Source organism: Giraffa tippelskirchi, chromosome 4 (assembly GCF_054371585.1).
Source record: "Giraffa tippelskirchi isolate mGirTip1 chromosome 4, T2T-mGirTip1v1.2.pri, whole genome shotgun sequence".
Classification (NCBI taxonomy): Eukaryota; Metazoa; Chordata; class Mammalia; order Artiodactyla; family Giraffidae; genus Giraffa; species Giraffa tippelskirchi.
This window is the reverse complement of record NC_137278.1, coordinates 6287000-6314853: the sequence shown is the minus strand read 5'-3', so window position 1 is coordinate 6314853 and position 27854 is coordinate 6287000. Positions and strand designations below refer to the sequence as shown.

General features: G+C 53.5%; 1 protein-coding gene across 1 annotated transcript in view; it reads left to right on the top strand.

Moving 5' to 3' along the window:
- HMCN2 (hemicentin 2) overlaps nucleotides 1-27854 on the top strand; it is a 170601-nt gene that overhangs the window by 40740 nt on the left and 102007 nt on the right. Inside the window, exons 8-21 of the mRNA XM_081594769.1 lie at nucleotides 148-411; nucleotides 3444-3588; nucleotides 4121-4242; nucleotides 6185-6457; nucleotides 7349-7490; nucleotides 7927-8054; nucleotides 8778-8891; nucleotides 11465-11614; nucleotides 19640-19828; nucleotides 21387-21482; nucleotides 21773-21900; nucleotides 23747-23891; nucleotides 27148-27260; nucleotides 27384-27543. Of these exons, the coding sequence (XP_081450895.1) occupies nucleotides 148-411; nucleotides 3444-3588; nucleotides 4121-4242; nucleotides 6185-6457; nucleotides 7349-7490; nucleotides 7927-8054; nucleotides 8778-8891; nucleotides 11465-11614; nucleotides 19640-19828; nucleotides 21387-21482; nucleotides 21773-21900; nucleotides 23747-23891; nucleotides 27148-27260; nucleotides 27384-27543 (2169 nt within the window). The remainder of the gene's footprint in view (nucleotides 1-147; nucleotides 412-3443; nucleotides 3589-4120; nucleotides 4243-6184; nucleotides 6458-7348; nucleotides 7491-7926; nucleotides 8055-8777; nucleotides 8892-11464; nucleotides 11615-19639; nucleotides 19829-21386; nucleotides 21483-21772; nucleotides 21901-23746; nucleotides 23892-27147; nucleotides 27261-27383; nucleotides 27544-27854) is intronic.

Below are 27854 nucleotides of genomic sequence, written 5' to 3'. Positions count from 1 at the left end.
CAGGGAAGAGAAGGTGAGGGAATGGGTGAAGGTGGACCAAGCAGCCTGGGTCCCTAACCATGGCCCTGGGGTGGGGCCCCTGCTTGGGGAGCCTCGTGGAGCCCAGCACAGATGCCAGCACCTCCTTCCCCGCCCTTTCCTCTGCAGGAGTGCCCATCTCCCTGGTGATCAACTCCACAGGCCTGCGGGTGCCCGGCCGCCTGGACTCAGTGGAGCTCTCACACAGCTCAGGGCGGTCCCTCCTGACTTTGCCCACGCAGCCCCTCTCCAACGGATCAACCCACCAGCTGTGGGGTGGGCCGCCCTTCCACAGCCCCCAGGAGCGTTTCTACCTCAAGGTGAAGGGCCAGGACCATGAGGGAAACCCTCTCCTCCGTGTCTCTGGAGTTTCCTACCATGGGGTGACTCCAGGTGAGTAATTGACTCCTACCACCCCCAGCTCCCTGGCTCCCTTGGAGGCTCATTTCTCCCTGGAAGGCTTTCTGATTCAATTAGATTAGGAAATATTTATTCATTAAACTGCAGGCTCTGCAATACATTATGCCGAATACTGAGATGCTTCAGATGCAGTTTTCAGCTCCAGGGTTTACTGCAAAGTCGTCTATGCATCCATAAATCCATCCATGCATCTATCCATCCATCCATCCTCCTGTGCATTCAACATTCACTTTGTATCAGTCATGGTTCTACAAACTGTAGACACAACAGTGGGCAGGACAGTGAATATAGGTATGCCCTTGCATAATCATAATTACTGTCATCTTCATAACGATGGTAACACTAACCTAATCACCATTTTGAGCATGTCTCATGGGACAATCCTGGGCCAAGAACTTGCCATGCATTTGTTCATTAAATGCTTACACTAGTTCCCCTTTTCTCCCCCTTCCTGGTCTAAAGGGTTTCTTTTTATAATCCCTTGCATGCTCCTTGCAAAATCTATCTTTTCAAACTTTTGATTTTGAAATGATCTTGAAGAAGTGAAGTGTGAAGTGTTAGTCGCTCAGTTATGTCCGACTCTTTGCAACCCCATGGACCATGGCCCACCAGGCTCCTCTGTCCATGGAATTCTCCAGGCAAGAATACCAGATTGGATAGCCATTCTCTTCTCCAGGGGATCTTTCGAACCAGGGATTAAACCTCGGTCTCCTGCATTGCAGGCAAATTCTTGACTGTCTGAGACACCAGGGAAGCCCAAGGTTACCAAAATAGTAATAAATTTCTTCATTTACCTTCTTCTGTATAAACATCTTTTTTTTCATTTTTTAAAATTGGAGTTTATTTGCTTTACAATGCAGTGTTAGTTTCTGCTGTCCAACAACAGGAATCAACTATATGTATACATGTATCCCCTCCCTCTTGGCCTCCCCCACCTCCGTCCCAGGTCATCACAGGGCACCTAGCTGACCTCCCTGTGTTCTTACACCAGCTCTGAGATGGTCCCCATTTTATTGCTGGGGAACTGAGACCACTGATTTCACAGGGTTGCTTGGAGGGTTGCATAAGCTAGTGTACGTAACAGACAGGACGGCTCTTAGATGCTCAGAGGCTGTACCCAGGATGTAGGAACCATGAACCACACCCCTCCTCGTGGCTGCTGGCGCTGTGATGGCACTGTAGGCATGAGTCGTCTTGTGTCCCCACCTTTGGTCGTGTTGTGCTGTTTCCCACGTGTGTGGCTTTTGCTGGTTTCCCGTGTGTCCCAGAGGTCTTGGCATCCAGGCTGGAGGCTCCCGGAGGGCAAGGCAGCATCTTTGGCTTTCCAGATCTGCCTCTGGTCCTGGGGAGTGGGGTCTGAGATCACTGGGCACCAGCCTCCTTACTGGGCTTGCTTCCCTCCTCCTGCCCCCTTCCCACTCCGCTGGTAGTGACCCAGGAGGAGCTCAGAGGCGGGTGACACTGACATCCCACACCAACAGTGCTGGGGGTCTCAGCCTCCCCTGGCCACTTAGGGATGCAGAGAGGGTGTGAGATGCCCGTGGTGAGGTGGGGGACTTTGAGGACCTGAGTGGGACAGGGCATCGCAGGGCTGGGGGCTTGGGACCCCTTCCTTCAGTCTCCCAGCCTCTACTCCCCAGCTGTGGCCCCTGGGGCTCCTCCTGCCTTGGCCTTTGCAGCTTTCAGGAGGCATTTTCAGGCAGGAATCTCAGTAGGGGGACTAAAGAAGCCTCTATCTCTCTCTCCTCTTTTCTCAGATGGCTCCCAGAGCTGGGGAGTTAAGTTCTGGCCTTTGGTCTCCATGTCAGCTCTAGATTAAAGAAAGGATAGGGGTGGAGTGGGGGAAGGATGTAGTTTTGGGGGGAGAGGTTGCCGCTCCCCCCACCTTCTAGGTCTGAGAGGCTGGGAGTTTGATTGGGAGCAAGAGACTCTGGGTTTGGAGACGTGGGGGTGGTGGGGCCCAGGGGTCCCTGGGCTTCTTTCAGCTCAAGGAAGAGGGAGCCAGAGGCTTCCAGTGTGTGGGGGTGAGTCGCGGCTGTCGCGCGCACAGCTGAGGACGTGGCTGGATGGTCCGACACCCCTCTCCCCTGGGAAGTGGCAGGGAGCCCGTAACATGATGTCACCACCGCCCTCCCACCCCCAGCGCTGTGCTCAGAGGAGGTCTGGCCCATTGTCTCACCCTCGGAGCATCTCTGGGGGGGGATGAAGGAGAGGGCAGTGCAGGGGTTCCCCACAAGCCCAGCGAGGCATGGATGGCCCAAGACTGACCCCAGGGGTCAGTTCTCAGGCGTTTCCCCTGAAGTGACTCCAAAAGGCAAGGAAAGACTATGTGTCACCCCAAGGCCGGGGTCAGGTGGGAGGAGGCAGTGGCGTCTGATGGGGGTCCCCAGAGGCTCATCCGAAGCTGTGAGATTACATGGAAATCTCTTATTTTATCTCGAAAATGTGTGTGAGCTCTGTATTCACAGCCATGCTCCAACTAGGCTGATTTTTAAATTAAAAAAAAAAGGCTTCCCGCCCACAGCTTGTGAGTAAAACTGACCCTGCAGGCAGGGCGAGCGATGCACAGCCCTCCCCAGGCCCCTGGAGAGTCCCGTCTGGGGAGCATTTCATCAGATTTGAGGGCTGGTTCGACTTATCTGTCTCCCACACAATTGACACAATGGTGGCACAAACTGTAAAACCCCTATGAGTCTTCATGGAAGGAGTTGGCCCTGCCACATGTGTGTGCCAAGGGCTTCCCACTCACCATCTTTCACCAGCAGCTCACCACAACTCGATGAGGTCAGTAATGCCATTAACCCATTTTACAGAGGTGAAAACTGAGGCTTAGGGAGGTGATGCCCCCTGTTCTCAGTGGCCACCGGATGGTGAAGCCAGAGATTGAAGCCCTGCCTTCTGGCCCCTGGGTCATCCTTGTGGGTCTCTGTGTTGCTAGGTGTGTCGAGGGCAGGCTGACGGGGTGAGGGCAGGGAGGAATCCTGAGTGCTAGTCCTTGCCCACAGGTGCCCCCCTGGTCAGCATGCCCCCCAGGATCCACGGCTACCTACACCAGCCCCTGCAGGTCTCCTGCTCTGTGCACAGCGCCCTCCCCTTCCGGCTACAGCTGCGGCGGGACGGAGCCAGGCTGGGTGAGGAGAGGCGCTTTTGGTGAGTGGCTCAGGGCTGCCCATTGTCCCTAGTCCCAGGGCTCCTGGGGACCTGATGCCCTGGAGGGACCTAAGGGGGGGTGGGTGGCACATGTGGGACCTTGGTCGTCCTGCTGGGCACCTCCCAGCTTGGCCAGGGTTGGGGGAGAGTGGGTCCCTGAGGCTCCCACTGCTGCTGGGCCATCACTCCTTGGAGGAGCCGTAGGCCTTTCTCAGATTCTGAAAACGCAACCTGTGAAGGCCCGGCTCTGTGCTGGTCAGTGCGGGAAGGACCCTCTGAGACCTTCCCTCTTATGGTTGGAAGTCCGGGGCTCAGAGAGAGGAAGGGGCTTTCTCAGAGTCACACAGCATATCGTTGGGATTTGCATGTCCTTAGCTGCCTATCTCTTCTTTCCAAGTCTCCGAGAGGACTTGGGGCCTCCTTCTGGACAAGATTCAGGGGGTCAAGCCCCCATCTGGAGGCCTGGATGAGGCCAGGGGACCCTGATGGGAGGCAGTGCGGTTGTGTGTCTCCAGCTGTCCTGTGTTTGCAGGGAGTCAGGGAACAGCAGCTGGGAGATCCCACGGGCCTCCAAGGCCGAAGAAGGCACGTATGAGTGCACGGCAGTCAGCCAGGCTGGGACCGGACGAGCAAAGGCTCAGATCGTCGTCACAGGTCTGTCCCCCTGGGCCCGTCCTGACTCTTCCCTGTAGGATTGCCTCCCAGGCTTTCTCCATCTGTGGGTGAGTGTGCCAGCCAGCTGCTGGGGACCGTCTGTCATCCAGAGCCCGATGCCCACACTGCACCTGCCTGCTGGCCTCCGGTTTGGACTGTCTGCCCCACGAATGGCCTGTGGTTGCAGGAAGGTTGAGAACCCCAGCTCGGGCTCTGCCTCCCAGTCCCCAGCCTCAATCCCACCCACTTGACTTCTTGGTCAGCCCCCAGGTCCTTACAAGGGCCACCGTCCATCTCATCCCAAACCCTTAATGCCTCCAGATCCTGCCACGATGGCAGCACTGAACTCAGGAAGGCTGGAAATGCCACAGATCGTCTTACAATGAAATTGGCTTTATTTTTAAAATAATGAATCTAAGCTGCCTTGATGGGCTTTCCCAGTGGCTCAGTGGTAACGAATCCACCTGCCAATGCAGGAGACACGGGTTCAATCCCTGTTGGGAAGATCCCCTGGAGGAGGAAATGGCAACCCACTCCAGTATTCTTGCCTGGAAAAATCCCATGGACAGAGGAACCTGGCCGGCTACAGCTCATGGGGTTGCAAAAGAGTCGGACACAGCTTAGCAACTAAACAACAAAGCTGCCTTGAAGAAAAGGGACCCAATGAACATAGAGGGATCAGTCACTCTACATTCCTAGACTCACTCAAAATCACTCATGCTCCCTGTAAGAAGACTGGAAAATATAAGCCAACAGAAAAGATGGAAATGACTTGTGACCCCTCCACTCTAGAGATGACTTTGACAGCGTTTTGCTTTACTTCTTTTTGGACCTTTATCCATGCGTGCATTTTCAGAAAAATGGGATAATATCCTACGTACTTACAACAACCTGATTTGAAGTCCGGAGTCAGATTTCCCCATTGAACATCATGGTCATTGGCATGTGGACCCAGCTTTTTTCCTGCAGGTCCTGCAGACTGTCCCTGGTTAGGTGGTCTCTGAGTTGTCACTTCTTAATGGTTTTTTCTTATTGAGAGTTTTTTCTTATTGAGTGTTCCTAAGCTCTTTCTTCTTTGGGGACAGTGGCCTTCCTTAGTCCACATTTGCTGCTGTTTGTATAGAGAATAGCTCTGTACTTGTTACTCTTTTCCAGTTGAGGGTAATTTCCAAGGCTTCATCCACCAGTGCGGAATTATTGGGGCTTCCCAGGTGGTTCAGCAGTAAAGAATCTGTCTGCCGATGCAGGAGAAACTGGTTCAGTCTCTGGGTTGGGAAGATCCCCTGGAGAAGAAAATGGCAGCCTGCTACAGTATTCTTGCCTGGGAAATCCCATGGACAGAGGAGCCTGGCAGGCTACAGTCCATGAGGTCACAAAAAAGCCGGACACAATTTAATGACTGAGCATGTACACTCGTGGAATTATTGCCTCAAAGAGTGTGAAGTTTGGGTTGTTTGTTTATTTTAGTCGTTACATCGTGTCTGACTCTGAAACCCCATGGATTGGAGCCTGCAAGGCTCCTCTGTCCACGGGATTTTCCAGGCAGGAATATTGGAGTGGGTTGCCATTTCCTTCTCTAGGGGATCTTCCTGACCCAGGGATTGAACCCACGTCTCCTGCATTGGCAGGCAGATTCTTCACCACTGAGCCACTGGGAAAGCCCTGAAGAATGGGCTAACTCTTGCTAAATTTTGCCATTGGCTGTTGTATGGAAATAAGGCGCACATGCGTGAACACACACACAAGCACACACACACACAGAGCCCCTGGCTGGTGTGAGATGACCGTGGGGTGGCATTGTCCGGGCATGGTGAGCAGATGCTGATGAACTGCTCTGCTGGGGGAGACAGTGGACTCAGGGGTCTGGACACCACCAGGGTCTGCAGGATGTCCCCCTCCCCGTGCCAACCCCTCAGTGCCCCCTGTGCTCCTGTTCCTGCAGACCCCCCGCCGCAGCTGGTCCCTGTCCCCAATGTGACCGTGTCCCCCGGAGAGACCGCCATCCTGTCCTGCCTGGTCCTGGGCGAGGCCCCCTACAACCTGACCTGGGTCCGGGACTGGAGAGTCCTGTCGGCCTCGACGGGCAGAGTCAGGCAGCTGGCCGACCTATCCCTGGAGGTCAGGAACACCACCCCCAGCGACGGCGGGCGGTACCAGTGCATGGCCAGCAACTCCAATGGAGTCACGAGGGCATCTGTCTGGCTCCTGGTGCGAGGTGAGGCTGCTCACTACCTGGCATTTCTCCAGGAGCCCATCTGTCCATCCCTCTGCTCAGACATCAGCTCTGGCAGACAGCATCAGCCCTTCCAGCATTTTCTCAACCTCTGGAATAAGAGGATTCTATAACCTCCCAGCCTAAGTGTCGTGGTTTGGCACTGTTGGGAAGTTCATCCTCATATTTAACCTAAATTTCTACTGCTGCCAGCCAAGCCAATTTCACTGTGTCCTGTCCTCTTTCCAGGCCATTGAGCACTTCCATTGTCCAGCCCTCTTGATATGCAGGACAGAGATGGGACACCAGAAACTTCTGGAAGCCCAGAGATCAGATGTGTTTGGCAGGGTTCGGGTAGCACCGACCAGCTGGGGGTGGAGGAGGCAGTGAGAGGAAACACGTCCAGAGGGTTAGTGCCTGGATTAGGTACTCACCTAGGATTTAGGTCCCCTCAGGATTTAAACGGATCCTGCTCCTCTAGGAAACTATCTCCCCCAAGTGTAAAAGTGAGTGTGTTGGAACAAATTTCTTCTTGTGCCAATGACTCTGGATTGGCTGCTTAGAGTGTGTTGAGAAAGATTCTGAGGCCATATCGAGGCTGCTGGTATGGGAGGGGCTCAGCTCAGAGCAGAAATTCAGGGAGCTCAAGGCTCCCACCAGGGGCTATAGGGAATTCGGGTCCCCGTGTGGCCTGGGGATGGGCCTGGGGGCTGCCTGGTCAAGCCCGGTTCCCCGAGAAGCCTCTCCCAAGGATGCAGGTGCCTCGGGGCCCTTCCTTCCCGTGTCTCCGCTGTCTGTGGCTGCGGGGAGGAGCAGGAGGCCCAGGCTGGGTGCCTGTGACCACACGGCTGCTCTGACAAGCTCCTCCCCACCTGTCCACTCCTTGACCTCCAGAGGCCCCGCAGGTCAGCATCCACACCAGGTCACAGCACTTCTCCCAGGGCATGGAGGTGAGGGTCCACTGCTCGGCCTCCGGATACCCTGCACCCCACATCTCCTGGAACCGCGAGGGCCGCACCCTGCCGGAGCATAGCAGGTGAGGGCCATAGGAACCTCTCTGGGCCTCAGTCTTCTTAACTGTAGCAAATGGGGGCGTGGCATTTGCCCCGCCTTCTTCCTGATGATTTGAGACTCAGGAGTGAGATCATTTGGGAAACATAGCGATGCCTCATGTGGGCTCTGGGGTCAGGAGTTCCAGCTGCAGAATCCGGTAGACCTGTGCTTGCATTCTGCCTCTGCCATTCAGGCTGTGTGCTCCTGGGCAGGTCACCTTACCTTTCTGAGCCCGATGAATGAAAAGGAACATAAAAAGTGATGAACCCAGAGCCTGGCACAGAGCAAGCAGTCAGTGTAAAATGGTGTCACCGGTGATGTTGTTAATTAATCTGCTTTTAATAATGACTGGGGCAACCCCATGCGACCCAATCTAACTGGCCCCTTCCTGTTGAACACGTTTCATGGCACAACTCCAGAGTCCGTGTGGATGCCCAGGGAACCTTGATCATTCAGGGGGTGGCCCCAGAGGATGCTGGGAGTTACAGCTGCCAGGCTGCTAATGAGATTGGCAGAGATGAAGAGACGGTCACCCTCTACTATACAGGTACGTGGGTCAAGGGCATCTGCAGGAGACGGTTCCCAGTCCTGCCTCCCCCCTCCCTCCCTTCCTCTTTCCCATCCACAGATACTTAAGAATATCCACTGTGTGGCAGGCACAGGGATATAATAATGAACACAGGATCCCTGACCAGGTAGAGCTTATATTCTAATGGGGAAGCAGAAAGCAGAACATGCAAGCAGATAAATAAGGTACTTTCAGATGGTGAAGGTATGGGACGAGCACAGAGCAGGGTGGTGTGATGGAGCGACGTGTAGCTGGGCAGAGAAGGAAATGCACACACAGGGTCAAACCCTTGTACCAGACGGGAATGGGGACAGCATTTCAGGGAGAGAGACAGGGTGGGGCAAAAGCCTCGAGGTAGGAACGGCCCCTGGGGTGTCCAAGGGTCTGCAAGGAGCAGGAGGCTGGCTGGAGTCAGGCCAGGGAGCGGCAGACAGCCCCTGTGGGGCATTTTAGAACTCACCTTTTATGCCAGGTTCAAAGAGGACAAGAAGGAAGTTTAGTCCTGGGAGTAACTGGCTATTTAAAAACTGGCCGAGGCTGCATCTTTCTAGGGGTGACTGTCCCGGTTGGTGGGGGGTGGGGAGGAGGCAGGTGCTTAGCCCCACCCTGGGCCCTCTGCACCTCCCCCAGCTGGGAGAACGGCACCGTCGCTCTAGGGAGTCTGTGGCCTGGTCCCCGATTCCCCTTCTGCTCCCCACACAGACCCACCATCCGTGTCGGCTGTAAATGGCGTGGTACTGGCTGCCGAAGGGGAGGAGGCAGTGCTGGCGTGCGAGGCGACCGGGGTGCCCCCGCCCCGGGTCATCTGGTATCGAGGTACATGGATTGGGTGGGGAGAGGGGCCTGCAGAGGTGTCCTGCTGGGGGCCCTGGAGAATCAGCTTTCCAGGACGGTCATGGGGGCACTTGGAATGGGGTGTCTGGGGAGAGTGGACTGTTCCGAGCAGCCCCCGTTGCCCCTAGCCCAGTATCCGTATAGCTGATGCAGACTGGCTCTGTGATCAGGAGCAGGATTTGGAGTAGACCCAGATTTGAATTCTGCCCCCCTGAGTGGCCTCGGACAAGTGGCTTGGCATCTGTGAGCCTGCTTCCTTAGCTGGGCAATCAGAGGCAGCTTGTCTTCTCCCTAACATTGTCTTGTTTATTTGGCTGCATCCGGTCTTAGTTGCTGCGCACTGGCTCTTTGGTTGTGGCAGGTGGGATCCCCCTCCCCGACCAGGGATCGAACTCGAGCCCCCTGCGTTGGGAGCTCGAGGTCCCGGCCACTGGCCCACCAGGGGATTCTCTGAGATAGGTTGGTTGTGTGAGGATTAAGTGAGTCCATATGTGCAAATTGTTTAGAACGAGCCTGGCCCACGGCCTGGGCTCAGTGTCCTTAATGGTGGTGATGAAGATGTTGTGATTATCAGAGAGCTGGCAGTCGTGGTGAGCGTTCTGTTGTGAGGCTTTTCTGAATTAGTGGGTGTAGAGGGTTTTCTGTGTGTTGGACCCTGAGCCGGAGTTTGATCGACAGGAGCCGCTCTTGCGCCCACACCAGTGGACCTGGGTCCCGGGGCTCCTGCCTCGGACTTTTCAGGGAAGGACCCTGGACTCCTTCTCAAGCACAGCCTCCTCCCACCCAGACACACCCCAGCCTTGGCAGTACCTGTCTGTGATCTCAGCAGAGCCTCACCTCGACACTGACAGTCAGTGTTAGCTCAGTTTGAGCATTTTGTCTGTGGTGACCAGCTAGTGGCGGCAGAGGCCTCGGGACTCCTTCCTCAGGGCGTGGTGGGAGCTCTACCAGCCCAGCCCAGGAGCTGCCTTTTTAAAGGGGGATCTCCCAGTGGAACAGCTTCCCAGGTGGTACTAGTGGTATAGAATCTGCCTGCCAATGCAGGAGATGCCAGAGATGCCAGTTTGATCCCTGGATCAGGAAAATCCTCTCTGGATAGGGCAGTGGCCACCCAGTTCAGTATTGCCTGGAAAATCCCATGGACAGAGGAGACTGGTGGGCTACAGTCCATGGGGTCGTAAAGAGTCGGACACGACTGAGCACAGACACACACTACCCCTTGGAATGTTATTCAGCCTTAAGAAGGAATGAAATTCAAGTTATACAACAATGTGAATATAGTTACCATTGAACTATACACTTGAAAATGATTAAGATAATAAATTTTATGAGTTTTTAAACCATAATTAAATTTTTTCTTAATTTGACTCCCATGACAAACAGAAAAAAATTGGAAAAAAAATCAGGCCCATAGCAACTATTGTGTAGAAATTTCCCCCTACTTCTAATTGGCCAAATGAAGAAAAAAATCTTTTATCTGTGACATTTTCAGAAACATTTGCTCTAGTATGGGGTATTTAAGTAGTAAAAACTTAAAAAATAAAAAGATTTTCTTATTTGGAAAAAAAGAATGCAATTTTGATACAACATAGATGAACCTTGAAAACATGATGCTAAGTGAAATAATCCAGACACTGAAGGACAAATATTATATGATTCCACTTAATTGAGTGGGCTCTCTTATAAGAAATACCTAGTATGTGCAAATTTAGAGACAGAGAGGAGAAAGATGGATGCCAGGGGCTTGGGGAGGGGAAAATGGGGAGTTAGTGTTTAATAAGTAGGGCTTCCATTTGAGAAGATGAAAAAGTTTTGTGAATGGATCATGGGGATGTACGCGATCCTGCTGAATTGGACACTCAGTGCTTAAAACAGTAAAATCTTGTGTTATGTATATTTACCACAATTTTAAAAACAAAGAAATTAAGTTGTAAAAAAGGTTCAAAATCAGGGAGATCCCTCAGGCCTTAGGAGCCTGGAGGGGTGGGAGTCAGGGAACAGTAAGAGAAATGAGAATAAGGCATGAGTGAGGCAGAACTGGGGGAGTGGGCGGGGGCTTCTCCCAGAGCTGACCCGAGCCTCAGTCTGCCCCTGGGCAGAGGGCGGGGACCCAGGAGGGAGACCCAGGCAAGGTGTTCTTGGGAAATGAACCTGTCACACGCAAGGGGGCAGGCTGAGACTCACGCTTGGCCAACAGAGGGACTCAGGGAACTGGACTCAGGGGTGCTGACTTGAAATTTTTTTTAATTGTGGTGAACTGTGCATAACATATCCATTACCATCTTAACAGTTTTTAGGTATATTCACATTGCTGTACAACCATCACCACCACCCATTACCAGAACTCTTTTCATTTAGCAAAACTGAAAATCTGTACCCATTAAACAATAGGGGTCCTGATTGCGGGGTGGAGGGAGTCTTTACCTCACCCACACCCCTCTGAGGTCCCAGCCTTGTGGAGCTGCAGGAACCCAGGGTCAGGAAGGCAGCCTGATCCCCTGGCTTCCTGCGACAACCATGGGTACCTACCTGATGTTTTCTCATCTTTGGTCCAGGGGATCTTGAAATGATTCTGGCCCCTGAGGACTCCAGCTTTGGGATGCTGCGGATCCCGGTGGTTCGTGAGAGGGACGCTGGCGTCTATACCTGCCGAGCTGTCAATGAGTTGGGCGACGCCTCTGCAGAAATCCGGCTGGAGGTTGGACGTGAGTGTACAGCTTGTCCCCACCCGTGCTCTGTCACCTGCCCTACCTCTGAGCAGGGAGGAGAGAATGCTACCCTGTAGCCTGCCAGCGGGGAATTTGCATCATTTGGATCCAGAGCACGTGGAGTAGGGATTTTAGAAGGAGATGGTGTGTGCATTACCACTTGCTGTGTAACAAATTGCCCTGAAACTCTGTGGCTTAAAACAGCGAGCATCTGTTGATGCACAGTTCTGGAGGGTTAGGATTCTGGTTCTGACTCAGGGTCTTTCATGGGATGGCACTTCTTACATTTGTCGGGGATGCGGTCATCTGAAGGCTTGACTGGGGCTGGAGGAGCCACCCTAAGCTCATTTATGAGGCTTTTGTCAGGAAGCCTCTGTTCCTTACCCATATGGGCTTCTCCAGAAGGTTTCCCATGACCTGGGTTTTCCTAGAGAAAGTGAGTTGAGAGGGATAGAGAGAGAGAATCCAAGATGGAAGCTACAGTCTTTATAGCCAGTCACAGTCTTGGAAATGACATACCATCACCTATTATATCCTATAGGTCACATGGACTAACCCTGGTACATGGTGGGTGGGAGAGACCCCTCAAGAGTGAGAATCCCAGGAAGCAGGGGACATTGCCCACCATGGAAACAGTTTGGCTCCAGCTTGGGCATCGTCATCCCTGAGACCCGAGTTCCAGTCTTGTCTCCATCACTGACCATCTGTGTGCTTTGGTCAAGTCATTGACTCTCAGTTTCCCCATCTGTAAAATGGAACTGGGGGCTTCCCTGGTGCCTCGGCGGTAAAGAATCTGCTTGCAATACAGGAGAAGTGAGTTTGATCGCTGAGTCGGGAAGATCCCCTGGAGAAGGAAAGGGTAACCCACTCCAGTATTCTTGCCTGGGAAATCCTGTGGACAGAGGAGCCTGGCGGGCTATAGTCCCTGGGGTCACAAAAGAGTCAGACACGACTTGGCAACTAAAAAACAACAAAGCGGAGCTGACCACACTGCTTCCTTTGTTGAGTAGCTGTGAGGGTTCAATGAAATCAGACACATAACGTTTAGCACTGGGTTTGGCCCATCATGGGTGTTTAATAAATGGAGAAGTGATTATTCCCCTTTTACAGATGGGGAGTCTGGATTCTTCTGTGGCTGGGACATGGCCTTGGCTGTGATTGCCATGAGGTCTTGGTTCCAGGCCTGGATCCCGGGCGCTGGGAATTGCTCGGAAGTTGTGGGCACAGCTCCTTGGAGGGCCGAGCTGGAACGGATGGGGCTCTGAGGGTCGGCTGTGGCCATGACGGGAAAGACAGGTGCTGAGAGTTCGGGGGAAGTGCGGAGAATGGGGAATGGGCTTGAGTGGGCCGGGTGGGATGGCCAGGGGGCTCCCGAGGGAGGCTCAATCAGGAGGGTCTGGCCCTGGGGGAGACGGTGCCATCTCAGGCTTGGGGATCCTCCCACACTTGGGGGTGCCTTTAGCGTTCATTCATCTGTTCCATCGTTGCCATCCTCCAGCACGTGGTCACCTGGTGGCCAGGCCCTGTGCCCCAGACCCTGTGTTGGGAATGCAACCGCATCTGCCCTTGTGTTGTCCTTGGTGCCAAGAAGAGAGACAGTAAACAGACAATTAGAATGCTCAGTGTACCGAGTAATTGGAAGTGGCGTCCGTGGAGCCTGTGCCCAGAGAAGGGGGCTAAGCCAGCACTGGAGTCCGGGAAGGCTTCTTGGCGGAGACGATGTCTACCTGAACCCAGAAGCAGTCAGGTGATGAGCTGCGGGGACAGTGTTCCAGGCAAAGAGAACAGCACGTGCAGCTCTCCCCAAGGCAAGAGAAGCCAGGCAGAGAGTGAGGCATCGAGGATGCGGCGGGGCGAGGCCGAGGCGGCCGGCTGCCCAGCTGTGGGTCGCTCCTGGCCTTGGGCTAGCGAGCCCGGTGGAGTCTGGGCTTTGTCCTGAGGAGGCGGTGAGAGGTTTCTAAGGAGAATGATGTGCTCAGACTTTCCCTGTCTGTGTGGCTGGGCTCTTGGGTGGGGTGCGGTGGGTGTGGAAAGCCATAGGGCCTGATGATAAAAATATAATAAGTCTTCCCTGAAATCTGCCCTTAGCAAGGCCAGCTCTAAGCACGTTTCGTGTACTAACCTGTAATCCTCATGCCAGCCCTTTGCAATGGGTTCCACTTTATCCTTCACAGATGGGAAAATGAGGCACAGAGAGGTTAAGTGACTGGTGCAGGATCACACAGCTGGCCAGTGGCAGAATCTGAACCCAGGGTCTGGGCTTTTTAGCCCCTGGACTTGGTCCTGATGCTCCCAGCAGGGTGAGCTCGGACGTTGCTCCTCCACTCTGAGCCTCGGGCTGCTCACCTACAAAATGTCTGTGGATGTTGTGTGAGTGAGAGATAGGAAAGGCCTTGGACAAGAAGGGCTCTGACAGATGGCACTGTCACTGTGATTAGTCGGTGGGTTCTGGAGAGGCAGAGAAGGTGCTCCAGGGACAGCTGCCCTAGGCGTTGTTACAAGCGGTCATCCTTTGTTCTGTGTCTGATTCCTTTTCAGCAAAGCCTTATTTCTTTGGGGCCCTGGCCGACCCGCCTGCCTTATCCCGTTCCTTCACCTGTCAGCTGTTGGTCTGGAGGCCATTTCCCCATGTCAGAGAAGGGAGGTGGCGGGCACCCCAGAGATAGGCATCTGGGGCACAGGGCCACTGTGACCTCTGGCCTTGAGGTCAGGGACGGGGTGGACTGTGGCCCAACACCTGTGTGTCTGGGGAGAGCTGGCCTGGCAGTGGTGGTGGGAAATCGAATTTCCTGCCCATCTGGGTGGCAGCTGTGGTGCAGCCTTCCTGGCCAGGCTGCCGGAGCCTTGCAGGGCTGAGAACGGAGGGGCACTGTGCCCACTTCCTGCTGTTCAGCTGGGAACTGGCTTCTTGGAGTTATTGGTGCGGTGTGGGGTGGTGGGGGCGGGTTACAGACAGGAGGGTAGCCTTCCCCTGACCTGCCAGGGAGTGCCCGCATGTGTGGCCCAGCCTTCGAGAGCCTCTCCCCTCTGGGCCTGGCATTTGGCAGACAAGAGTCCCGGATCGAGGTCCAGGGCCTGCTGCTTGTTTGGCCAAGTTATTTACCTTCCTGAGCCTCGCGTTCCTCATCTGTAAAATGGGGCTGCTGATGACAGAGGCTTATTCACAAGGTCCTTGAGAGATTTAATGAGAATGTGCTTCACTCAGGACTCGATTGAAATAAATACCCAGTGTACAGGGGGCCGTGCCAGGTGACAAGGGCCTGGTGTGGCAGAGTGAGACGGCGTGATTGTCACGTGGCTGGTGACCAGGCTACATGGCAGTCTCCAGTGCCCCCAGGCCCCCCAACCAGCATCCCCCCTAGAGCTCAATGCTCTTTCTACGATTTTAAAACTACTCTGACCTCAGTTCCCTTTGTCCTGCTGGTTTCTCTTGAAATGGATGTTCACTCAGCCCTCTTTCCTTCTTTATTTTTGGGATTTTTATTTATTCGACTGCATCGGATCTTAGCTGTGGCACGCAGGATCTTCGTCGCGGTGCACGGGCTTCTCTAGTTGCGGCGTTTGGGCTCAGTAGCTGTGGTGCTTGGGCTTAGTTGGCCCACAGTATGTGGGATCTTAGTTCCCCAGCCAGGGACTGAACCTGCGTCCCCTGCGCTGCAAGGCAGATTCGCAACCACTGGACCACCAGGGAAGTCCCCACTCAGCCCTCTTTCTATCGTCTCATTTTCGTCTCTGCTTCTTATTCCTGACTTGGAAGCGCTTGGTTGCTGGGTGGATGAGCAAGGGAGCGGCGGGTGTGCATCTGTGAAAGCAAAGCCCCTCTGGCCAGCCAAGGGGAGCAGGAGAGAAACACAGCTGGGCTCTGGGGCCAGCATCCGGGCTGCTTCTCCGTCAGGCAAGGGCCCAGAGCCCATGACCCTTTTAGGGCCGCTGGACAGGGCTCTGATTTTAATTTCTTTTGCCATCAGGAGGAAAAGAAAAGAAGTGAAGAATAATAACTAGATGAAGATGAATCCAGCCTGGATTGTGTTTGTCTTTATAAACAGTCATAAAATACAGTTTAAGTTTTTGTTTTTTTTTTTAGGGAGGAGAGTCATCCTGCACTTCTGGCCAGTGGGGCTGAGGTTCCAGCTCCACTGCAGGGTCTTTCTGTGGGGAAAGGGGTCTTCCCAGGTGGGGGCTGTGGCAGCCATCCCCAGCCCTGTCTCCTTCCAAGAGACCCTGGAATCCCTCTATAAGCAGGGCAGGGTCTGAGGCCAGCCCCTCCCGTGGTCACCCAGCCCATCGGCCAAGTCTTTGGGTCTGGGTCCCCCGCCCTCCTTCTGGGCAGGCTGAGTCAAGACTGATTAGAGCTCCTTTTCCCAAGCTGGCACATCCCCACAAGCTCTGACCCAGGGCTCTGGGCCGTGGGAACTGGGTGGACGGTGGAGGAGACTGGGAGACTCCAGGGTCTCCAGATGATGATAGAGAACCCTAGAACTTTAAGGTGCTGGAATTGGGGGGAATGTAATTATCTCTTTCTGGAGCGGGATCTAAGGTCCAGAGTGCTGAAGGGGTTCATCCACGGGTGCCCAGTGGGGCAGAAGCCGTGAAACGGGGGTGGGGAGGGGCCCTGTCCGGGCTTCAGGCCTTCAGGCTGGTGTCCCTTGCCTGGGGGGCCAAGTAAGAGGAAGTCATCACCTCTGTCGATGGCACTTCCTTGGAAAATCCCTGGGGGTGGAGGGAATAGCTCATCAGTGCTGTTAAGTCTCAGCTTTGGCCACACCCTCCTGTTCTGCCCGCTCCCAGGCTGGTGGCTGGCATCCTTCACGGGGCTGTTTTCTCTTGCTGGGTGCTTCCGGTTCCCCAGACAGAGCTGCCTCCCTGCAAACGCACGGCAGCTGTCAGATGATGAGATTAGAGAGCATGGCGGCTGCTGTGTGTCTAGCTCTCTCGGGCACTCACAGCTCCTGCCCCGGAAACCTGCTCGAGATCGAGGCAAACAGGGCCATTGCTGGGAAAACCTGGTGGCTGTGGAACTAGTGCATGGTCCCTCCCTGCAGAGGGGCACCTGAGAGTCTGAGCCGGGGGCTTGGAGCCTGAAAGCAGAGGTGGCTGAGCCTGGTGGATGGGACCCTGGGAAGGGCACGGGGCTGGGAGCCCGCCCCACCTCCAGACGCCACAGGACCAGTGTGGGCCCCACACAGGCCCACCTTTGTATCTCAGTCTCCCATCTGCACAGTAAAGGGACCAGAGGCCCTCCAGCTCTTGTGTGCAGGGTTCTGGGGCCCCACCTTATTTGGAGGCTCCAGTGATGAGCAGGGGGAAGGCTGCATAAGAGACAGAGTCACAGTTTTCTGGGTGGGATCTGATTCTGGAATTTAACTGACTGCCCCTCTGAGAGAGGACTGAAAAGATGACAATTTGCCCAAGTACCAGCACGATGCAGGGGTGCAGTGGCTGAGAGCCTGGGTCTTAGCAGCAGCCGGATCTGGCCTCTGACCCCAGCTCTACCATTGACTTTGAACTGCACCTGGGGCAGGTGTCTTAATCCCTCTGACCCTCAGTTTCCCCATCTGTAAAATGGGCTTTCGAATGGTGGTGCTGGAGAAGACTCTTGAGAGCCGCTTGGACAGCCAGGACATCAGATCAGTCAATCTTAAAGGAAATCAACCCTGAATATTCATTGGAAGGACTGATGCTGAAGCACCAATATTTTTGCCATCTGATGCAAAGAGCCAATTCATTGGTAAAGACCTTAATGCTGGGAAGATCAAGATTGAGGGCAGCAGGAGAAGAGGCAACAGAAGATGAGATGGTTGGATGGCATCACCGACTAAATGGACATGAGTTTGAGCAAACTCCGGGAGATAGTGAAGGACAGGGAAGCCTGGCGTGCTGCAGTCCATGGGGTTGCAAAGAGTTGGACACAACTTAGTGACTAAATGACAACAACAAACTGGGGTTGTGAGAATACCCACTTCTTGAGTTTATTGAGACCATGAATGAAGTCATGCTTCTAAAGTACCATCATCATGCCTGTCACTGAGTAGGCATTCCAGATACTACCTTTTGATGTGATGTGAAAGTCGCTCAGTTCTGTCTGACTCTTTGCGACCCCATGGACCATACAGTCCATGGAATTCTCCAGGCCAGAATACTGGAGTGGTAGCCTTTCCCTTCTCCAGGGGATCTTCCCAACCAAGGGATCGAACCCAGGTCTCCTGCATGGCAGGCGGATTCTTTACCAGCTGAGCCACAAGGGAAGCCCAAGAATACTGGAGTGGGTAGCCTATCTCTTCTCCAGCGGATCTTCCTGACCCAGGAATCGAACCGGGGACTCCTGCACTGCAGGCAGAGCTATCAGGGAAGCCTGGAACCCTTTGATAGTTGCTCACTATTATAAGTCAGCTGTCCCTTCTTGGGGAGGGAGGTGAAGTTCAGGATTGGGAGGAGAATGGGAAGGAGGGTGTGCTTTTTAATACCCCACAGTTGGGAGAAAAAGCGGGGCTCTTTGGCTATGGAAGGAGAGGGTCAAGAGGCAATGTGAGAAAAACGGAGAGTGAGAGGCCTTCGGGAGGAGGGAGGTTTGAGTTGGGCCCTGCAGTGCGCTGGGTAGAGCCGGGGAGGCAGGCTCTGGGGTACCTGGCCCTGGAGCTACCTACTCAGGGTGGGGGGAGGGAAACAGGAAAGCTGTGTCCCCAGGGCCAGGGCTTTGCAGGACCAGTGACCCCATCTGAGGCACCCGGAGCAGATACTTGCTTGGATTCTCAGTCGCCACAGCTGCCAGGCCCCAGTGAGAAAGAAAAGCGACTTGCGGGTGGTGTCTGAGGTCGGGTCCAAGACTGTCTTCCTCCTTGCAGCGATTTTCCAAGTTGTGTTTATATCTCCCTGGAACTCCCCTGCTCCCCGAGGCCAAGAGGGAAATCTGATGTCATGATTTGGATGCATGGGGGAGATTTCTGGAGAGAGACGGCGAGAACAAAGGGGTGGAGGATTTTCCCCCATGCTGGTTGTGATGGGTTCAGAACAGGCCAGGGTCCTTCCTGGTCAGGGGTCTGGGACAGGGATCTGAGGACAGTGCCCAGAAGCTGCAGGGAATGGGGCCTGGACCTGTCTGGAGTTGGGCCGACTTCTGGCCAGCAGAAGAGTGGAAAGGATTATGAGTCTCTGTTTGGGGAAATAGATTATTTCTATGCCCCCACTCCCCATCATAAAAATAAGACAATGCTTAGAAAACAGTTTTTGAAAGAAACACTACAAACCATTAACAGTGGCAAGGACATGGGGTTTGAAGTGTGTGGAGCAAAGATGAAGGATAAACCCTTATGTGATGCTTGAATTTTTTTTATGATTCAGGTGCCCTTGTTGATGTCTGTTATCCTGGTGTAATTATTATGATGGCTTTTTCACTCTCCAGTGTCCCATGTGGACCATAAAGTCTAAGGTCAAGTTATTTATAGGCCTGTTCTGACTTCGTAGTAGAGATTTATATGCTTATTACAAGACATTCAACAAGCAGAGAAGGATGTAGTGAAGTAAAGATGAGCTAGAATCTCCCTAAGAAGTTGGCTGTTTGGGGTCGTGGAAATGGTTGCCAGAGTCCTGGAGATGCGTGAAGAGAAACTCTGGTGGCCCAGGAGGAAGGCATGGGGGGCCCTCAGAGCTGGTGGGTTCCTGTGGTCAGGCATGACTTGGAGCCCCTCCAAGCTGGCTTCCCGGGAGGTGTCACCTGCAGGAGCAGGCGTGTTGCTCCCCTGTATGGCGGGACAAGGCAGGGTCCCCGAGATGCCATGTGAGGTCTGAGGACTTCATCCCTCCGAAGGCTGCTCCCTCTGCCTCATCGTCCCCAGGAGCCCTCCAGGGCTGCACCCTGCCAAACTCAAGTTGGCCCGGGAGCCCTGGATGTGAGTCAGGTTCTTGAGGGAGAGGCTGGAAGAGGGAAATCCCCCAGCGAGGGGAGAGGAGGCAGGCCTCGGAACAGTGCCCTTGGGGCCGGGCAGGTCCAGCCACTGGGCAAGGCTGACTGTCGCCTCCCTGCAGATGCACCGCAGCTGTTGGAGCTGCCCCAGGATGTCACCGTGGAACTGGGGAGGAGCGCCCTCCTGGCATGCCGGGCCTCGGGTCGCCCACCACCTACCATCACCTGGCGCCGTGGAGATGACCAGCCTCTGGGGCCCGGGCCGGGCAGCAGGACTGGGTGGCCCGATTCAGGGGTGCTGTTCTTTGAAAGTAAGAGATTGGGGCTGGGGGAGGGTGGGCAGGGGAGACAGAAAGGCTTCTGACACCCTAAGCCCCCAGACTGGGCAACTGGGAACAGGATGCTTACCCCTAGTGCCGACCATGGGTGAGGCTAATGTAGGGTCATATTCCAGCCGAGTGACTCTGGTCATGTCATTCCACTCCTCTGAACCAGTCACACTAGTGATAGTGACAGTACCTCCCACCCTGGTTTAACAACAGTCCACCTTAAGGAGCTACTGTGTGAGTAATACACATAAATCCCTTAGCACAGTGTCTGACACATATTAAGTATTATATGTGATAGCCATCATCACCATCACCATACTCACCATTATCATCCTCACCATCATCACCATCCTCATCATCATCACCATCATCATTGTCACCACCATTGTCACCATCATCTTCCTCATTATCATCTTTATCATTATCAATTCCATCATCACCACCACCATCATCATCACCATCATTACCACCACCACCGCCATCATCACCATCACCACTATCATCACCATCACTACCATCATCATCACCACCACCATCATCACCATCACCACCATATCACCAACACCACCATCACCATCACCATCCTAACCATCATCACCATCACTACCATCCTCACCATCATCATCACCATCATTACCACCACCACCACCATCATCACCATCACCACTATCATCACCATCACTACCATCATCATCACCACCACCATCATCACCATCACCACCATATCACCAACACCACCATCACCATCACCATCCTAACCATCATCACCATCACTACCATCCTCACCATCATCATCACCATCACCACCACCACCGTCATCATCATCATCCTCACCATCATCATCACCATCACCACCATGATCATCATCATCACCACCATCTTTATCATTATCATCTCCATCTTTACCACCACCATCATCACCATCATCATCACCCTCATCACCATCACTACTGTCATCATCACCACCACCATCATCTCCATCACCACCACCATCATCACCACCACCATCATCACCACCACCACCATTCTCACCATCATCATCATTGTCATCATCACCATCACCACCATCATCTTCCTAATTATCTCTTTATCAATATAATCTCCATCATCACCACCACCATCATCATCACCATCACCATCATAACTATCACCACCATCATCACCATCACTACCATCACTATCATCACCCTCAATACCATCACCACCACCATCATTATCACCATCATTTTCACTACTGTGCCAGGCCGGATGCTGAGCACTATATTTGCATCATCTATTGATCCTTCCTAATCATACTACAAGGTGCAGTTATTGATAAATTATCCCCATTCTACACATGAGCAAGCCTAGGCCTTCTCACCTTTCCAAGGCCCGGCTGTACCCCCTATCCTTCTCCTTCCTGCCATCCCAGACCCCCTACCTGACCTCTGCAGGGCCAGGGTGTGCCAAGGGTGCTGTTGGTATCTGGGGAGCTGGAGCCTGTGGGGGCTGGAGCCAGGATGTGTTCTGACAGTCAGGTCTGCCTTTTCCTGCCCCTCAGGTGTGGTCCCTGAAGACCAGGCCCCATATGTCTGTGAAGCTCAAAATGTCTTTGGGAAGGTCCAGGCAGAGGCCCACCTGCTCGTGATTGGACATGGTTCGCTGGTGGATCTGGAGAGAGGGGGTTTGGTGGGGACACTGGGCCCTCCAGGGAGGCCCCCATGGCTGCCAGTCCTTTGGGACAGGAGTGTCCACAGCCAGGTTCTCCTAGAAGAGCATCTGGACCCCTACTTTCTGGGTAGTGTGCCCCAAGAAGTGTGCCCTTTGACCCTTTGGGATTCCCAATCCTGATGCTTCTCTGGGTTCCCTGGGGAGGAGAAAGAGGGGAGTGAGGGCCTGGATTTCCACAGGAAGCCAGTGTACCAACACCGTCTCCTCTCCCTGCAGTCCCCCCACAGATCGCCAGCAGCGCCTCCACCGTCCGGGTGCTGGAGAGGCAGCCAGTGTCCCTGCCCTGTATCGTCCTGGCTGGGAGGCCCCGCCCCGAGAGGCGCTGGCTCAAGGCTGGCATGCCTGTGAGTGCTGGGTCCCTCTGGGTGCTGTGGGCAATGTTGTGGGGAGGGAGCTGTCACGTTCACACCTCGGCCTCCGCTTTGCAGTTCCCCTGTTTTGGAGTGTCTTCTTCCTTCCCTGCCTCTTACCAGAACTTTCTCTGATAATGCACTAATAGCATCCTTCACTCTCTCGAGTCCTTGACCGGAGGAGCTGGTGCTTCATTTGTGCTGTGACTGGGGAGCAGCAGTTTAGTGGGGGCACAGACACAATGCATTCATCCATCACCCCCATTCTGATGGTTCCAGGACAGAGATGAGATCTGTGCAACTGAGCATTTACCCCAGCTGCCTGGCACACTGCTGGGTGCACAGTGGCTGCTTGACCCATTCCCATTGATCTGGTTTTCTTTGTTGTTGCTGTTGTTTAGTCATTAAGTTGTGTCCGACTCTTTGCGACCCTATGGACTGTAGCCCGCCAGGCTCCTCCGTCCATGGGATTCTCCAGGCAAGAGTACTGGAGTCGGTTGCCATTTCCTCCTCCAGGGGATCTTCCTTTCTAAGGGACTGGACCTGAGTCTCCTGCATAGACAGATGGATTCTTCACTGCTGAGCCACCTGGGTCCCTCTATATTTCCCTTCTCCATTCACTCCTTCTTTCCTCCATTTCCTCCACTCTTCCATTCTCTGGTCTGTCCTCAGACATCTGAGGTCCTTGTGCCCAGGAAGTTATAAAAAAGGTGCCCTCACCCCAGAAGACACCCAAGAAGATGCTGGACACCCAGGGGAGGCAACAACTGTGTGGCCAGATTGCTGCCCTGGTCCCATCCCCGCTGTCCCAGCCCCTGATGCAAGAGAACAGACAGTGTCCAACTCGCAGAGTGGGCGGGCTTTGTGGAGGCTGATCATGTGGGTGACCCCTCTGCAGGATCACCAGGAGGAGGACCCTCCCTGGGCACATGGGCTGGGGCAGGGAGGAGCGCTCCCCAGTAGAATCCGATGGGCATGAGGGAAGAGGTGGCCCTGGGCCTCGTCCACGCCAGGACAGGGAGTGACCGGAGATGCAGAGCCTGTTTTAGCTCAGCGGGGACACTGGGTGGGCCTGCACCTGCCCAGATGCCGGGGGCAAAGAGCAGAAGCCCCCTCAAGCTCACTCAGCCCCAAGGGGTCCCAAGACAGCCCGGGAGCCTCTCACAGAACCTGAGTGCAGAATGTGCAGCCAGGATCGAGGGACAGAGACAGGGAAGCCCAGAACGGGCTCACCTGGCAGAACGGTCCTCACCAAGGATGGACTGACTGGGCATCTCTGCAGAGGTGGCCCCAGGCCCCATTCTGGACCAGCTTCCCCTGCCCCACCCCAGTCCTGATGGGGACACACCTGGCCAGCCACCAGGAGCCGCTCTCTCTGGGACCACAGCTGATGCTGCTGCACCTCCGCTCCACTCTGCATGGCTCAGTTGTCTCCCCGAGGATGGGCTGTCTCTCCTCTCTGTGGCCTTGGTGTGGACGGCCTCGGAGCTCCAGTCCTGACTCAGTGAAGGCTCTGGCCCCAAGCCCACCCTCCCAGGAGGGGCTCCTCTCAGCGCCCTTGAGTCAGGTGTCTTGCCCGGGACCAGTGGACCTTGGGCGAGCAGGGTCAAGGGTATGCCGGGGGTCAGACCCACCTGGCCCCGAGGGTCTGTGGGGGCTCATGACTATCTGGGAAGGGATGAGAGTGTCACCCCCAGGCCCCCCACCCTCTCTGCAAACCCCTGGCCTCTCTACCCAGGCTGCTCCCTGCTGGGCTGGTGAGCAGTGAGGTTTCTGGAGTTCTCTTAGCGGCTCTGAGTGGGGCCCTTGGTCCAAGCTGATTCTTCTTCGCCCCTACCAGCTCCCACCGGGCAGCCGGCATTCCATCCGGGCAGACGGCAGCCTCCACCTTGACCAGGCATTGTTGGAGGACGCCGGCAGGTACAGCTGTGTGGTCAGCAACACGGCCGGCTCTCAGCATAGGGATGTGCAGCTGGTTGTTCAGGGTGAGTCCTGGGCTGGTGGCGGGGGGCAGGAGGGGATGGGTGAAGGTGCCCAAGGGGAACTTGATCTTGAACACCTTTGCTTAAAGAGATTGCACACACTGTACATATTCACTGTAGGAAATTTAAAGACTGGACCAAAAACCCCCCCAAACCAAAAAGCTTCCAAAACAAAACCAGCCATACAACCGGTCACTAAGAAGAACCGGACAAATTTTACACTCGTTGTGTATCTTTTATACGTTATACACATACACGCTTCACATGTACACATACACACAATACACACTGTGTATATATTTATACACATTTATATATTATAAATGTGCATATACATTTACGTATACATTATATTCTTTATATATGTTGTATACGTTATTTTTGCACGATATATATTCTGTATATAAATTATGCATAAATCCTTTGTATACACATACATAGAAATATTTAGAAACCAACTGGAATCACCACGTAATATTACCATCTTGCAACCCAAGTGTTTCTCGTGACGATATATGGCGTGTTTTCTGTTAATAAGACTCAGAAGCGTTGGTTTCAGGCTGCATGTCCCCTGTTTGGATGAACCAGGTGTATCTATCCTGCCCCCCAACCCTGTCCAGTGTCTCATCTGCACGAACACCTGGGGATAAATGTCCTGATGCCCCACCTTTGCCCATGTGACCAGGTCTTTCCCTAGGATACACTATTGATGTGGAATTGAGTTTTGACTCACAGAGACTGCACATTTTTAGGGCTTTTCGTGTATTTGCCCAATTACTTTCCCATCCACAGTGTGGCAGGGTCCCTGTTTCCCTTCACCACCCAACCAGGTACCACTGTTCTTTTTAACGTAAAACAAGAAGTTTAAGTCCAGTTACGTTTTGTCACTCACTGCATACATCAATATCCTCTTTTTGTTTGTTTGTTTCACTTGTTTTATTAAACCCCTGAGGGATGAGTGGGAAGAACTCATCATTCCCCATTTTGTAGTGGAAAACCGAAGCTCAGGAGGCTTGGTCTAGAACGCAGCTGTCCTGTCTCTTTATACTTCCAAGTAAAAACAGTGACCAAAAGTGGGGTATGTGTCACGTCCAGACCTCTAAGAGGTTCTGTGCGTCTAGTTTTCCTAACAGCTCCAAGTGGAGGGTTTAAGAGCCTCCATACTTTGAAGTTAAGGAAGCTGAGGCCCCAAGATGGAGGTAACTCAGTAAACCATGCCATCAGCGAGGGCTGCCTCTGCAGAAAGCCTCCCCCTCAATTCCTGCCCTGCACACAGCCCCCTCTGTGGAGGAAGCGATCAAGCTCCCCTCTCCTGGCTCATTTCACTTCCATTCAACAAATACTGCTTGACTTGCTGGCTTTGGCCACCTGGGAGAATCCAGAAGGGCATTCCCCGGAAGGAACTTAGTGTTACCGTCAGAGCCCTTGGCTTCTGGCCTTCCCTCCCGGGTCTGATTTCTCCATGCCCGGTTCCCCTCCCCTACTCCTCCTGCAGACACCCCCCCACCCCGCCCCACCCCATTTTAACGCCTGGAAATCTGGAGGGTTCCCAGGATGGATTCTGCACTTGTTTTCAAGTTCACTCTGTCCTGTGAACATTCTTTTCTGCTGTTTCTCATCTGTCCATCCCCAGAGAGTGAGCAGGGAATTGAGGTTAATTTGGCTTTTTTTTTTTTGCTGATCAAGGAATACGGGTACCAAAAGATCAAGTGATTTATCCAAAGTCCCACAGTGAAAAAACAGCACAGCTGGTTCCTAGACACAGGCTGCCCTCTGTCTGGGACACGAATTCACAGCAGTGGCGGCTATGTTCTCCTGCTAAAACGTTTTTTTAAAATCCTGATAAAATATACATGATATAAAGCTTACCATTCTGACCATTTGAAAGTATACAGTTTAGTGGCCTAAATTAAGCAGCATAAGTGGCATTCCCACTGTTGTGCCACCAGGGTCGTTGGCCCAGCAAGCATGCTTGTGTGTGCTGTCGCGTCAGTCGTGTCCGACTCTTTGCGACCCTGTGGATCATAGCTCGCCAGGTTCCTCTGTCCTGGGGATTCTCTAAGCAAGAATACTGGAGTGGGTTGCCATGCCCTCCTCCAGGGCATCTTCCTGACCCAGGATCGAACCTGTGTCTCTTATGTCTCCTGCATTGGCAGGTGGGTTCTTTACCGCTAGCGCCATCTGGAAAGACCCTTGCCCAGAATGCAACAAGCCAGAACACTGAGATGCTGAGGTTTACTGCAGAGAAAGGGTGTGTTCACAAGGCAGTTAAGTGAGGAAACAGGAGAATAAGTCTCAGACTGGCCTCCTCAAAGGCCAGAGGCTTAGGATATTTATTAAAGAAGTAGGGTGGTCTTAGGCATGGGAAAAGGTGACTGCAGACAGGGAAAGGGCGAGGTCATCAGTATTCTGTGCAGGTGTACCTGGGTGACTTGCTTCTTCATGAGAGACATGTCCAAAAATGGAGGCGCCTAGCGTGATCTGAGGGTGGGGCTTTTGGCCCTCTGATGTCAAAAAGTCACTTATCAGACACCTGTGTAGACCCAGTTTTAGGGTCAGTGGTCCCAACCAGTCTTAGCTGGCTTGTACTCTAACTAAACACAGCTGACTTCCAGTTGTTTTCCTGGAAAACAACTCAGGCAAACATCTTATTGTTTAGGCTACATGAAGCTTGGAGGATATGCAATTTGCAATGAAATAATTAACCGAGCTTGCTCAGTGAAGACAGGCTCAAGCAGAAGGGTATGCAGCAAGCTATAAGATAAGCTCAAGAATTTCTGTTAGTTGCCAGTATTGTTAACCCCATGGGGCTCAGTTTTGGGATGGGTTTTTAACTCCATGGGGCACAGTTTCACAACCATCACCACCATCCCTCTCTAGAACGTTTTCAACTTTGCAAGTTGAAACTGTACCCACCAACTCTGCATTTCCCCTTCCCCAGCCCCTGGCCACCACCATTCTGCTTCCTGCCTCTATGAATTTGCCTGTTCTAGGTATCTCCCATAAGTGGAATCTTACAGGATTTGTCCTTCCATGTCTGGCTTATTTCACTTTGCATAATATTGTCAAGGTTCATCCATGTTGTACTATGTATAAGACATTTGTTCCTTTTTTAAGGCTGAATAATATTCCATATGTACACATCTCATTCTGTTTATCCATCACCTTCTGACGGCTACTTGGATTGTTCCCACCTTTTGGCTATTGTGAACAATGCTGCTGTGAACTCTGGTTTATGAAATTGGTTTGTTTTTAAAAGTGCCACCTAGAATCCAGTCCACTGCCACTCACCATATCACCAATGAAGGCGTTCCAGCCTCTCTCCCCTGTGTAGCCTCAGGAGTTCCCACCCCCACCATCACCTGGACCAAGGTAGGTGAAGCCTGTTACCATAAAGGTAACCAGAGAGGTAGGCCCAGTGATCATGGGGAGAGGAGTGATGCAAGTTGCCATGGGAGGTGGGCTCTGCTGATGTCACCTGTGACTCTGTTGCAGGAGACCAATGCCCTGGCCTTCGGGGATTCCCACTACAATGTGAGCATGGATGGCACCCTGGTCATCCCCCGGCCGTCTGTCCAGGACGCAGGGGCCTATGTCTGCACGGCCACCAATGCAGTGGGCTTCTCCAGCCAGGAGATGCGGCTTTCTGTCAACAGTGAGTGATGGCCACCCCTGTCCTGGGAGAGGGGCTGGGCAGGTGTGGAGGCAGGGGCAAGCACAACCTGACCTCCCCTGCATCTTCCTGGCACCCTGTCAGCAGCGCTGCCTCTAAATTCTTCCTGTCTGAAGGCCAAAGCTGTCCTCCCTCTGAGCACTGTCCCCAGCAGTATGGACATGCTCTGAAGAATGGTTCCAGCTCAGTAACTGGATGGGGAGGGGGAGAGACCTTCATATTAACAAGCCTGGGAAAGACACAAAGCCCTACACGGAACTCCCACCCCTCAGCAGCCCCCTTGCCCACCTTTG